This window comes from Mixophyes fleayi, chromosome 6 (assembly GCF_038048845.1).
Source record: "Mixophyes fleayi isolate aMixFle1 chromosome 6, aMixFle1.hap1, whole genome shotgun sequence".
Taxonomy (NCBI): domain Eukaryota; kingdom Metazoa; phylum Chordata; class Amphibia; order Anura; family Limnodynastidae; genus Mixophyes; species Mixophyes fleayi.
This window is the reverse complement of record NC_134407.1, coordinates 117714429-117729559: the sequence shown is the minus strand read 5'-3', so window position 1 is coordinate 117729559 and position 15131 is coordinate 117714429. Positions and strand designations below refer to the sequence as shown.

At 41.3% G+C, this 15131-nt stretch overlaps 1 protein-coding gene across 1 annotated transcript in view; it reads right to left on the bottom strand.

Annotated features, from left to right (window-relative positions):
- Positions 1-2881: 2881 nt before the first annotated feature.
- Positions 2882-15131, bottom strand: part of ECHS1 (enoyl-CoA hydratase, short chain 1) — a 33236-nt gene continuing 20986 nt past the window's right edge. Inside the window, exons 5-8 of the mRNA XM_075217182.1 lie at positions 13579-13683; positions 4392-4511; positions 3368-3435; positions 2882-3258 (exon numbers count right to left, since the gene is read on the bottom strand). Of these exons, the coding sequence (XP_075073283.1) occupies positions 3193-3258; positions 3368-3435; positions 4392-4511; positions 13579-13683 (359 nt within the window). The 3' untranslated portion in view covers positions 2882-3192. The remainder of the gene's footprint in view (positions 3259-3367; positions 3436-4391; positions 4512-13578; positions 13684-15131) is intronic.

Sequence of the window (15131 nt, the reverse complement as noted above, 5' to 3'; positions counted from 1 at the left end):
GTTACGCCTTTGCTTAGTTAACCATCTCCAGTGTAATTGAAATATAAATAAGTGCTTGTAAGATTTTTGAATCCCATTTTCCACCCCATACTATCATTATCATCATCATCATCATTTATTTATATAGCGCCACTAATTTCACAGCGCTGAACAGAGAACTCACTCACATCAGTCCCTGCCCCATTGGAGCTTACAGTCTAAATTCCCTAACATACACACAGACAGACAGAGAGGGGACAGAGAATAGATGATCAATTTTGTTAGCAGCCAATTACCCTAATAGTATGTTTTTGGAGTGTGGGAGGAAATCGGAGCACCCAGAGGAAACCCACGCAAACACAGGGAGAACATACAAACTCCACACAGATAAGGCCATGGTCGGGAATCGAACTCATGACCCCAGTGCTGTGAGGTAGAAGTGCTAACCACTAGGCCACTGTGCTGCCCGGTTTATAGGTTATCATCATTAAGATGGACATGTTTGTGCTCATCATTTGATACATAATCTTTGTGGTTACTAATTAATAGATGAAAAATTCATATTTTATGGAAAAGATAAAACACTTTAATAAAGTATTACTCAGATATTTACCCGACTGCCATCAAACTTCTGTACCAAGTTTCAAAAGTTTGATCCGCATATGCTATAACCCCCCCCCCCCCCCCAAATATTTCAGGGTTCAATTTTGGAGTCCCTCATGATGCTTTCATTTTTATAAAACCTGGTTATACTGCAGTTTCTTTTCAGCATATAAGAGGCAAGTTGGAGGAGAGGTTAGGTCTACTACCTGTAAAGTCCTACAAGCAGAATATTTTAATATGCTTATCAATTTATAAATTGTAATCTAGAAATTAAACATTATGAGGTTGAGAAATACGATTATATTAGAATATATAGGAGGATAAAATGACATTTAAATTGCAGAATAAAATAAGGAATTTTTTATTTTTTTTTAAATAAAAATAAAAATCCGTAATATGGTAAGCAGTCTGTCGAAAAACAGATCAGGTAGGGGATACACTCTCCTGGCGCCACAAGCTGAACAGACCATTGATGACTGTCCCTAAGTCTCTACAATAGATCTGCTATCATCTAACCCGATGCACCGAAAGAAAATATTCCCTTTTGTGAGAAATAAACACCTATAACCAATTACAGCATTCAAATCAAGCACCAATTTGATATAATGAGCCCCCACCCTGCTAAAGGGGAATAGATAATGAGTGGTATTCACCAGCTACAATGTGTCTTCATGTTAAATACCTTCGGACATTGAGTAACCAGAGCTCAGTAATTAATACTGATGAAAAGTGGAAAAACGCTAGAGTGAAAACTGACATTTAATAACAGGAGGAACACAATGTTATTCAGTCATCAGGGTCAGGGAAACAACAGAGGGTTTTAGCTAATTAGGATCTGTGCTTGATAGCAGCTGAATACTCTTGTCACAAACATGCCTTGGCACGGATGGACGTAAGCTTCTGTGTTTCCATCCTAACTCCTCCAATAACTCAGATCAAGCCAGGCTCATTCAGAATTTGTAGGAGTTGTGCTGAAATCTGTCACCAAACGTCTGCTACTATTAAACTGTTTTGAATTCTATTTATTTTTTTACTACAGATGTGGCTACATTGGCCTACAGGTTATCTGCATCTTTGTTGGTTGACTTTTTCCTTACGCATATTGACACTGTAGCATTACAATATTTCAAAAGAAAAATTATACATTTATTAGGTTAATAACCTAAAAAAAAATATGAGCCAGTTACCAATGTAATTTAACTTGAAAGAGTAAACAAATTAATATATGAACACACAGATATGCATTTTGGATCATAACCTTCCCAAACTAGTTTGACAGGAGCATGATCATCAGCACGCTTATGCCATGGGGCCCTGCTCCCTTCACTATCAGATTCTCTGTAATGACTCGTTTACATTCCCTGCCTCACATCATGACAATGCCAATTACATCCAGCTGTGACCTGTTCACTCATGTGATTATGGTATTGAATACATAGTGTCACACAAGATCAGCACACTCGTCTTCTGATATACTCATAATTTAACTGGCTACAGGCTGATCTATCACCAATTCAAAACATACAAGGAGACAAAAAAAAACTGCTAAATTTTTGGTCAGAGTGCATTTCTTGTATTCAAACAAACCTTAAAAAAATTGTGAATAAATTACAGAACTGTTAAGATAAATACATTAGATTGTATGGTTTGTTTCCAAGCACTGCATTTTTTAAACATGTCTCATTTAATATAATAAGTTACATAGCAGGAGTTATGCTTCCTCTGCTCAGGAAATGTATGAAAATACAGGGACTCTTGAGTGAGAGTTGTGCTGCACATACTATGTTTCTGGAAAGAAACCAAGATTAAAAAAAAATTATTGAACCACTCACATCTATATGCTGACCATATGGTAAATTGTGCTGCAGTTTTCATCTGCTCATTTCAGAATGTCCAAAAATACGACAGGTAGTAATTAAAGACAGATGATATGAACTAATCTGGTTTATATCCTGCAGCTAAGAGAACAATTCTGTATTGAGCATATAGTTCCAGTCATTAATAATGTTAATGAAACTAATTCCAGAAGGTTCTGAAGACCAAAAGAACCATGAGCAGTAATAATTGCTGCTTTTCGATTATATTGAACGGTCATACAGAAATAGGGTCACTCTGTTTTATCCTACAGAACCCCTGGATAAGGTTGCATAGGACAAAACATCTATATTACATAGTAGGAACTGCATGATGTTTAGCGTTACAATAAAATATCCCAGAATATTTCAGAAACACAAAGCAATTCGCATAATATTCATTTTGAATCTCCTGGGCTTAAATAATGAAAAATAGCAGCCAGGGATTTTATGGAAGTATATTTTTTGAACTAGAACATTCAATTTTAATTTACTTGAATTCTAAGTGACATGCACCTGTGTAAATTTAGCTCTGAATCCTCCAAAATTGACCAGGACAGGACGCCACACAGTAGACAAGAGAAAATGTGTCATGAAAATCTGGATTAAGGATACTAAACTCATTCACTCCATAAATGTTTTTTTTTTTTTTTAGGAAGGATTAAGGCTGAGTGTGTAAGTACTTTGATTATCTGGAATATTACAACAATTTTCTGATTTCAGCTTTATCCTGTACATATAAGTCCCAGTTCACATTTTATTGGTCAGTGAAGTTTGCCTTTCTCTTCTCCACAAAAGCAGTCATTCCTTCTTTACGGTCATCCTGGAAAGCAAATCATACACAATATTGAATCGGTTTCTGTCCGTGGTTCATGGTCAATAAAATCACAAAATCAGGCACAAAATAGACAATTCCTAACAAAATCACTTACTGTAGCAAATGTAGAATGGAAAAGTCGTTTCTCAAGTCGGTTTCCTTCTGACAAGGACAGTTCAAATGCTGTGGAGATACATAGTTAGTTCTCTCTTTTCTTCTGCAAAATCTTGATACATCATGCACCATAGACCGGTGTAGCCTCCACTCTAACCCTCTTGATTTAGCTTGTAGTCTAACAAGTACAACACCTGTCTTTTAACATTGTATCATGATCCAGAGGTCCTTTTCTCACCAGTACCATTAACAGCCACGTGACCCCCAGTTTAACTCTCACCCACAGATGATCACCACCACTGACTGTCAAGTTGATAGAGGACATATTCTTGTCCAATACCAAGCTCAAACCATTACGGCAGCTACCTGTTCCATCATAGAGACAATAGCCTTGTGCTGACAAAGCTGGAGCCGAATGTCACTGTAACTTCCTGTTCTAACGTAAACCAGCCCAGATTGTTTTTGGACAGTTTTGTATTTCTGCTTTATTACACAGTGCAAAAATCACAGTAATCTAATTTTCAAAGCATAGTACATGTGCAGTGTGTAATCTGCATTCATCTAATATGCATAGTGTAATTCTGTCAAGGTGCCATATGGTGGCAGAAAAATGTAGTGCGGACGATTTCAATATTACACTTGAAGGCGGAATCCAATTTCCAGCAATGTACCCCTGGAATGGTATGTAATGCCACAATTTTTCCTCAAACTCCATAGATGTTCGCAGAAAAATTAGTAATATTTGGGTCCCGTGGCACCCAGAAGTGAGCACAGCCAGACATCACCAGTAGCTCATCGGGGGGAGGGGGGGGATTTAGTTAAATATAGTCAATGCACGTGGCATGGATTAAATTGAACCGTGTTAAATGTTTATATACCGTTGCTACATCGATTATTTATAGATGCTGTCATTGCAGTTTCCACAACAAGGTCACATGCCTTGAGCGATGATACCATACTTTTGGGTTATTCGTTTCAGATTTAATTAAACAACTGTTCAACCTATCAGAGATGGTATTCCTCACCTCCATTAACAGCCTCTTTTGCCATAGACACAATGAGCTTGGAGTTCTTGGCTATCTTTTCTCCACAACTGATGGCCTCTTCTACAACTTTATCCACTGGGTACACTTTGCTGACAAGCCCTGCAGGAAGTATAGCATTAGAAAGAAAACATTTGTGCTCTATGCAGCCTCATTACAATATGTACCAAAAACACTTTCCACAATACAGACCTCCCCACCCACCCTGAAAAAAACAGCTTATAGATACAATATAAATACCTCTTTCTCACAGGGTTATTTGCAATAAAAAATAAAAAGTGTAGTATATTTATATTTTCTGAGAGCCTAATATATTCAAAAATGGATTTATTTTGTAAAGCAGTGTTCCTATTCACTACTGAGAGAACAAAACCTACATCAAGGCATCCATAAGTCATTTAAAGCTAGCAAGAGAGAATACTTAAAAATCAAATATAATTTGTTTAATCTGTCTAAAATAAATATTAAAAAGGGATAAATGTAAAAAGGGTTCCCCTCAGGAATTACACTTTGCAATATGGCCTGAACAACTTCAGCATACAAAAGATGTATAAATATTAGGTATGCATTTGTGCTCCAATTATATTTTGTGTCAATTTCATCTGCATTTACCGGGGTCACCCATGCAGCTCTTTGAGAATCTTAGGCAAGATAAATTTATGTATTTTCATCTCATTTTGGAAAGCACATGGTTCCTGTTAATTTTAAATTTCTTCAACAGCCCCCAAAAAGTGTTTAATCGCAGTCCCAATGAAAGCTTTGTACATTGTAATTATACTTTTGGAGCCTTTTTGCATGATTTATGTGTGTGGTGTATAGCATGTCTGCCATTTAGACATCTTTATGAATTCGGCCACCCTTATGGAGGTCCTTGTTTCCACTTTAGTATACAAAATTATTGTAATTTCCAAGTTATTTTAATAAATTTATATGTATAAATCTATAATGTAAATCTAAATAAGACAGTAAGTTCTAACAATCCATATCAGTATTCACCAGGAGAATGTGAATTATTAGGAATAATGCACCCCTATTGTAAACTGCAGATATAAGAAGTCACCTCAGGTTTCTGTAACCTGTATAAAAACAGATGCAGAGTCACAGAACTCCTTATTGACTTCTAATATCTATATAATTTATAGTATGAAGTACATTAAAAAGGTATTATATAGGATAAAGTGCCATTTACAGCAAAAAACAAGTGGAGCATACAAACTTCAAGCAATTGGCACCCTTGGCAGTATTGAACCTGCTATTACTTCCCTTTACTTTACTAGAGCCATTCACTCTTCCACCCAGAGTTCTCCTGCCCGTCTTATTGAGGTGTGATAATCCTCTCACAATCCAACAGCTGAGAGGTGTGGTCTAATGGTAATGTGTGACATTATAGGGAAGAACAGAATCGTTGGGAGGGCATGGCAAGACATTAACAGTATAACAGGATGCCATCAAGAAAGTCAAAGATACAACCCCCACTGCATTTTTCCTCAAGACCCCCAACACTTATTAATAGCTAACAATAGAGGCAATTATCCTAGTATTAGGGGCTATAAACAGAGCTATAAACGTTACCACTAACATTCTTAAACTCTGAGAGCTATAAACCAGAGCGATTAGCAATTAGCGGAAAACAGAACCACACACAATATACACCGCATCAGAGCTATAGACGTAAAGCAAAAATGGGATTTTTATACTTACGTAAAATCCGTTTCTCTTAATCCGTTGGGGGACACCGGGACCTTGGGGTATATAGTAGGACAGGCGAACACTGGCACTTTAACTTTCAGTTAACTAAAGCTCTGGCTCCACCCCCTCTATACCCCACCTCCTGTAAGAGGCCAGTCTATGTTTAACCAAGCCCGCAGAAAGGGAGATAGAGAGAACCAAAGAAAAGAGAATAAATTTAACACACAACATTTTCTTAATATTCAAACAACATGTCGAACAGAAGAAAAAAACCAGAGCGTTAAGAGTGGGCACCCGGTGTCCCCCAACGGATTAAGAGAAACGGATTTTACGTAAGTATAAAAATCCCATTTTCTCTCACATCCCTTGGGGGACACCGGAACCTTGGGGACATCCCAAAGCTGTCTCACGGGAGGGAACGCTCAGAAGAAACGGCCCGAAGCACCTTTCTCCCAAAACTTGCATCCCTAGAGGCAAACACATTAAATCTGTAAAACTTTGTGAAAGAGTGTGCAGAAGACCACGTGGCCGCTTTACCCAATTGTTCACTGGAGGCACCATGGCGGGCCGCCCAGGAAGCACTTACAGATCTTGTAGAATGTGCCCGTAGATTATCTGGGAAAGGCTCCCCAGCCCCACTGTAAACCTGGCGGATAACAGCCGTAATCTACCTAGCAATGGTCACCTTAGAAGCTGGCCAGCCTCTTTTGTGAGTATTGTAAAGAATTAAAAGATCCTCAGTTTTCCGTAACTTCTGAGATCTTTTAACATAAATTCGCAAGGCACGAACAACATCAAGATAACGAATAGAATCATCGTTATCGGAAGACGAGGAATCAGTTAGAGCCGGGATGACAATATCCTGATTCAAATGAAACTTAGAGACAACCTTAGGAAGGAAAGAGGGCTTAGTTCGAAGAACTGCCCTATCCTCATGAAAAACTAACAGAGGAGGCTTACAAGACAAAGCCGCAAGTTCTGAAACTCTGCGTGCCGTAGAAATGGCCAAAAGAAAAACCGTTTTCAAAGTAAGAAATTTGAAATCTACTGAATTCAAAGGCTCAAATGGAGGATGCTGCAAAGCCCTCAACACCAAATTCAAATCCCATAGTGGAACCGGAGGAATATAAGGAGGTTGAACATGGAGAACACCCTGAATGAAAGTTTGCACATCAGGTATAACAGCAAGCTTCCTTTGAAAGAAAATTGAAAGAGCTGACACCTGACCCTTAAGAGAACTAAGATGCAAACCTGCATCCAAGCCATCCTGCAAGAACCTGAGTAACCTGGCCAGACGAAAAGAAGATGTAGGATACCCTTTCTTTTCGCACCAACCAATATATGTTCTCCAGACTCGATGATATATTTTGGCTGAAGCCGGCTTTCGAGCACGAGTGAGTCCAAAGCCCCTGAAACTGAGCCTGAAGACATACAGCCCCCCAACCCCGAAGGCTGGCGTCTGTTGTAATCAGAATCCAATTCCAAATTGAGAACAAGCGGCCCCTGGTGAGATTCTGCTTGTGTAGCCACCAGATCAGCGACTGACGCGTCTGCGGAGACAGGCGAAAAACCTGACTCGCCAGATTGCGATGAGATTTATTCCATTGCGACAGAAGTTCCAACTGAAACTGCCGTGCATGAAACTGAGCAAACTGGATAGCTTCGAATGACGATACCATCTTGCCCAGAAGCCTCATCGCACAATGAATGGATGGTCGCCTTGCCATCAACAGGGATTTCGCCATCCCCTGTAATGCTAAAATCTCGTCCTGAGGAAAAAATACCCGTCTCAGACGGGTATCAAATAGGAGACCCAGAAACACCATCCGCTGGGATGGGATCAACTTGGATTTTTTGAAGTTGATAATCCAACCGTGCGACTCCGGGGTCTGGATTACTACCTGAATGTGCAACAGAAGCTTCTGAGAAGAATCTGCCTTTAAAAGCAGATCGTCCAGGTAGGGGATGATTGTAATCGCTTTGGCCCTTAGCAAAGCAGCCATAACCGCCATGATCTTGGTAAAGATTCGTGGAGCTGTGGCGAGACCTAACGGAAGAGCCTGAAACTGGAAGTGCTCTGACCAAACCGCAAACCTCAGCAGGGACTGATGATCCCTCCAAAGGGGCACATGGAGATATGCATCCTTGATGTCTAGAGCCACCATAAATTCTCCCTGTTCCATGCCGAGAATGACTGAGCGTAAAGATTCCATCTTTAAGCTGGGCACTCTGACCTGAGTGTTCCAAGCCTTTAGATTGAGAATCGTTCTGAAGGAGCCGTCGGGTTTTGTCACAAGAAAAAGATTGGAATAAAACCCCAAACCTCTTTGAGAATGAGGAACCGGAATAATTACTCCGGAAGACAGAAGGGATTGAATTGCCTCTGTTAAAGCCAATCGCCTTCTTGGACATGACGGAAGCCCCGCACTGAAGAACCGTCTGGGAGGAAGACCGAGCAGATCGATCTTATAACCCTGGCTCACCACTCCCCGAATCCAGACATCGGTAGTGGACCGACACCACCGATCCCCGAACCGCAGAAGACAGGCTCCCACCACTGACGACAGTGGAGGAGCAAAAACCCCGTCATGCAGACTGTTTGTCTGCCGGCTTTGCAGCTGGACGACGCGCAGACCAGGCCTGACGTCCCCGCTGCAAACCACCTCTAGGGGTGGATGTTTGACCTCTAGAGGATTGTCCTGAGGAATACTGTCCTCAAGACCTACCTGCGGAACAAAAGGCCCGAAATCTGGACATCCTCCGCTTGGGAACACTGACCGGGAGGAAAATGCTCTTACCTCCTGCTGCCTGACTAATAAAGGAATCCAGCTGAGGTCCAAACAGAACACCTCCTGAAAAGGGAATGGACTCCAGAGCCTTTTTGGACTGAACATCAGCCAGAGAGTCGGAGGCGCTGCAACCGCCAAGGCAGAAATGCGCGCTCCCATCGTCCCCGCTTCCATAGCAGCTTCTCCTAAATAATCCGTTGCCCTCTGAATCTGTTCCATTAAAGGAATCAGTTCAGAGGATGGCCTGCCTGCCAACAAACCCTCTGACAATTGTTCTGACCAGCGATCAACAGCTTTGTTAACCCATGCTGATGCTAAAGCAGGCCTCAAAGAAGCACCCGCTGCCACAAAAATGGACTTAAGAACGGTCTCAACCTTCCGGTCTGCACCATCCTTAAGAGTGGCCTGGTTAGGCAGAGGAATAGTAGTTACCTTTGCCAATCTCGCCACAGCTGCATCCACTTGAGGAAGCATCTCCCACTTATCGAGAACTTCAGGGGAAATGGATAACACGACTGCAGTCGCTTAGTCACCTGAAACTTTCTGTCTGGGGAAGTCCAAGATTTCAACAGCAACTCCTCCAAGTGGAGAGAGGCCAGAAAAACCACCTCCCTCTTTTTGCGTCTTTCAAAAAGAGAGGATCCAGAAGCCTCAGGCACTTGCTCCTCAGGAATATCAAGTACCTGACGCACAGCCTGAATTAACTCTTCCACACTCTGACGATCTGGTGGAACCTCCACCAGAGAAGCAGCATCTATGTCAGAGCCCAGCGGTAACTCACCCTCTTCCTGGGAACCACAATCAGAATCATGTCCCAGAAAAAATGTGGCCACCCGCCTCCGCTTACGGTGTGGCCGACTGCATCATCCTCTCCAAGGAGGAAGAGACCGCTAGCAGATCCTGTACTGAGGATGCAAGACCCTGCACCCAGGCTGGTTCTACAGACTGCACTGGAGCAGCAACAGGCAAAGCCTGAACTAAGGGAAGCAGAATCAGAAGACTGAGCAGCCTGAGACTGTACCTTCTGAGCAAGCAGTTCCACTGTATTAAATAGAGACCGAGCCCAAGCAGGCTCCTCCGTGTTTGAACAGACAGCAACTGTTTCACCAGGAGTAGTCTCCGTGGGCCGACAGGACACACACAGAGCCTGTGTTCCTGACTGCCCAGACGGTAACTTAACATGACATACAGCACAGGTGAAACTTAACATAGCAGCACCAGCCCTGCCACATGTAGATTTTTCCCTCTCAGACATGTTTAAAGATGGGACAAAACAGTACAGTGAAATACACACAATACAGATAACAAGCAGCACACAAACTACAAGAGAAAGTGAGCCTGCACTACAGCCAAAAGCTCATTAGTGTGTAAAAAATACAAAGGCTAGACACCACCCCCAACCCTTTACCTTACAGTATACAGGATAGAAAAGGGGAGAAGCAGAAGCTTTTGAAATGGCTACCTATTCAGGCGTCTACACACGAGGAGAGAAAGACTACCACGGGGAAAGTGCCGAAGAGGAAAACACTGCCCCCCCTCAGGGCCCAGCTCTGGATTGACTAACGTCTAAGACAGACAAACAACTCAACCAATCCACAGCCTAGCAGGGCTCTCTAAGACAGTGACCCTTGCCTGACCCTGTTCCCTGAGCTAAAAATAGAACCTTATCTCTACCCAATTAAACAGACTGCTTTTAGGAAAAAACAGCCAGCTCAGGGAACCCACTGCGATTTCTATTGTCTCTCTCTCTGAGCACTATGCCTAGAGAGAGTTTCACTTACCTGCTGCCAACCGTCCAGACACAGTGTGTGCAGACAGCATGCTCTCTGTACATGGAGGACAGACTCCAGGCACCAACAACTGTGTCTGGCTCCAATGGAGGGTTAATTTCGGCAGAGGGAGCAGGCAGACAAGGAGGACCTACACGGCACCTCCGCTCCCCCTCCACAGCCAGCGCACAACCGTCCGTGCTGTGCGCTCCACAGATCTCCCCCATCGCTGCCTCACACTCTCCCTGCCGGCCGCAGCCGCGGGAGAGCAGAATGAATGAATCTGCAGCGGAGAGTCTGACTGACAGCCGACTACGCAGCTCAGCGAGCCGCCGGCTGCCAGAATTCGGAGACGCTATCATTAAAATAATAAAAGCTTAAAAAAAGTAAAAACGGCTGCTAAGCAGCCCCGTGCACAGCTCGCTTCGCGGGTCACTTGAACTAGACTGGCCTCTAGCAGGAGGTGGGGTATAGAGGGGGTGGAGCCAGAGCTTTAGTTAACTGAAAGTTAAAGTGCCAGCGTTCGCCTGTCCTATTCTATACCCCAAGGTCCCGGTGTCCCCCAAGGGATGTGAGAGAAAGACCTATAACATTTAAAACTGCAAAAAAAAGCTATAATCACCTGCTGAAATCACCAGCACTTAAGTATATTGTCTGTACCGCTTCCAATGCATTTCTCCACCCCCCCTCCTTTCTTCACTTTGGCACCCCAGGTTGCGCCACAGCAGAAGCAACGATAGAAGAGATACAACCCTGAATTTCCTCTGCTGCACGTGTGGGTTGCTATAGTAACAGCAGTACTTCCCCGGTTCTATTCTGGTACAGAAATCAATTTGTTTTTGCTGCTGTGTCCCACACATCCTGAAGAGTACAACCTTACTCAGTGGCAACAAGGTAAGCTTACGGATTTTTAAAATAGTTTTCTTTATCTTGCATTTTCAGTTGGTTTTTGGTGTGTGGAGTTTTTTTTGTATGTATATCAAGTACAGAATATCAGAGTGGGCTGCAATGTATGTGCCTGATCCATACATTGTATGAGGGGAAGTGGACTGCTGTTCCCCTGTATGGATAACTCCCAGATGTCTCTTTGAGAGGCAGACCCACTTTAGGATCAAAATCCTCCTGTATCTTTTTCAGGAACCAACACCATTTTGGGTTTCCTAGACTGAACTGTACGCATGAACCATAGATAATGCTAACATCAAATTATACTATGTTAGGAGATTAGGGCTATGCCTGGTTTATAGGTGTATAGAATACATTTTATTATATTTTCTCAGAAAGTCTGCATGGCTGCGAGTCTAACACAAAACAAATTTTATTATTTATCACTTGTGAAATGTTGGGGAATTATGCATGTGTAATGTGTGTAACATATGTTATTATTGTCTTGTGTGTGTGATATGACAATATAGGGTGCAGAGTAGATAAATGCACATGACCGATATAGTTAAATCAACATGTACATCGGGTGTAAATAATGTTCTGCTGGCAATGGACTTAAAAATCTGTATTGGAGTGCAATAAGATTTTGGCATGTTTAGTTAGGATAAGTATATTAAGGATAATATAGTGTTTAAAATTATTTTAAAATAAATATACTTTATCTGGAGTTTAGTATGTTGGCCACAGCCTATGGTGACATTTTATGGGACTTTGTCTTGCAGCCACAAATGGCTGCTAGCTGCAGGCAAAATATACCTCCACCTCCCCCTCCTTCATGTGAAGAAACTGCACAGAGGAGTCTGTCTCCTATGTCATTCAAGAGATCTCATGTATTGGGAGGGATTAATATATTAATATAAAGTGGGTGCTAGTGTGTGATTTGACTGATAGGGAATTTAGACTGTAAGCTTAAATGGGGCAAAGACTGATGTATGCTAAAATATTCTCTGTACAGCGCTGTGTAATATGGTGGCATTATATAAAAGAATAAATAAGGCAAGGCCCCACATTAGATAGGTCACTCCCCCTCCAGTGGGGTGCTGCCAACATTCCCACCAAAAAAAGGGGGGGTGCTCTATGCTCATCCACATCATAGACCCCTTATTTCCCCATGCATTTAATTTCCTATACTGCGATGCAGTGAAGATCTAATGCCAAGACACCCAGCCAGTTAGCAACAGATCTTATTTCAGAATACTGAAATGTGCACAGTGCTGTGTGGTCATGTGCTACATAATTCCCAACACTATAACTAGTGTAGTTATTAAGTATAAACATTAACTAACCCAGGCTATAAAAGCTTAAAGGCCTATATAATGTAGACTTTGATATAAACAATGGTGGTAAAATACATTGTTCCCCTAATATCTACCTGTATCTCTCTAAAACAAAAAAAAACAAACAAAAAAAAGATGCTACCTTCCCATTACACACAGCTGAAGCTACTCCACCATCTTTAAACAGTGTCCTGATGAGATTTCATATGGGTCAAAAAGCTGACTCTAAAGGCATTTGAGTTGTGACATCACTGGCCCGGTCACTGTGTATAAATAAACCAGTCATACTCCGCCTGCTTAGTTAGAGAGGAAATTCCCTTCTATCATGCTTCAGACTTGTAAAAGAGCATGGCGGACAACTTGTACAGTCATCTTTTGTTCTCCTGCAATCCCAATACATGCTGGGAACCATAGATAGGTGGGATGAGCCCCAATTCCACATAACATATTTACATGGTCGAAACCCATCTGCAATCTGCTTTTTCATATTACCATGGATACCAATTGATAATTGTGGATGGAGATATACAAATAGTATTGCTCTATTTAACTGTAGGTATTTCCATATTTCTTTATGAACAATTACTGCTGACTGAGGATTGTAATATACATTTAAACAGTATGCTAGCCTCGTAGATATCTAGACAATGTAGATAACTTCATAACACAATCTGCAAGATTAGTCCATTTAGAACTGTACCTGCTTGCTTGGCCTCCTGGGCAGAGATGCGGTCACCAGTAAGGACCATTTCCATAGCCAGCGATTTCCCAACAGCTCTTGTGAGTCTTTGAGTTCCACCAGCCCCTACGGGAAAGACGACATGTCAGGAGGCGACTGTGTTGCAAGAATCATACTGGATCAGTGTGCAAGGATTAAATATGGATCATCGTCTCTGTACTTTAAATAACCTGAATTTATTCTCTACTTTGTCATAAACGTTATGTATTTTACCATTTATTCTTGGTAACATTTTGAAGTCAGCATAACTAGTTGCACTGTATCCATTTAAATATAGACAATAGTTTAAAAGTAAGGAAATAATCGTGATCAGGTAAGTATCATAACTGATAATCTTTATATTCCCATTATTGGATCAAGCAGTGAAAGCAAGCAACAAAGTCTACTAGCATTTGTATGGAGCACTAAGTGCCAAAATAAGAATGCATTACTTAAGGAAAAGCAAAAAATGAAAAAATTAAGCAAATTTTTTAAAAATAAAAAAATGTCACATATGTGTAGTGCTGCACTATTCCCATTGTGTATAAAAAATGTGAATACCACTTGATGAATGTAGTACTAAAAATATAGACATCGGTACTTTTTAGTAAAAATTACTTGTAGGTACAAGAAGGAGTAATGCTGGAGCATCTATCAGGACACTGAGCAATAGACTCAGTTTCAAATTTGGCCATACACGGCCTATTGGGACTGTGCTTAACCAGCTAAGATCACAAGAAAGCCTGTTTTCGGTTGCTTGTAAATAATCGAATCAGCCTGTTCATGTGTACGGTACTCATTTGAGGCCATATCATACCAGCAACAATAAGCTTTCTGAAGAGTTGCCTTATCATAACAGGTTTAAAGTGTAGGTTTACAAGAAAAGCAATGGAGTTGTAGTTAAGTGATGAAAACCTGAATTATGCAACAGAGACAAATAAACAGGCAATTCAAATGCGACAAACTATAAAGTCTATGAAATTAAAACAATAGTAGCTCTTTAATTTTCTATGTGAGAAATTAACTGAGGATCCTGTGGCATAGGGGGAGAGAGTTTGTATTGCCAATTATGCTTAGCCAAAGAAGCAATGTAATGAGGTGGTTATGTAAGTTGAAACCATTTTTCTTTTGCACATATTATTAATGTCCTGATTTGTAAAGTGTCACAGTGCTCTGCAATGTCTGTCAGTGGGGAAAACAGAGCATACATAAAACAGGAAGACATGAAAATAAAGATTAGGGAGGGCCCTTATTATTACAGATTACCATTTAGTGTGAAAAAGGCAGATATGTGGAGTGTGGCTGAGAGAGAAGACAGGGACAACAGCGAAAGATTAGCAGAGATGTGATTAAAATAGGGGTGGGTTTTCATCGAGTGTTTAAAGATTTAAGGTTGCAAAAAAGTGTGATCAGGCATGGCAGGGAATTCTTGTCTTGTATGTGGGATTGAGAGGAGTTTTGCAGAGGAGACGAAGCACAGTTCAGTAGCAGATCTAATGGGGAAGGGCGCGAAAATATTTTGGGACAAGGTTCGA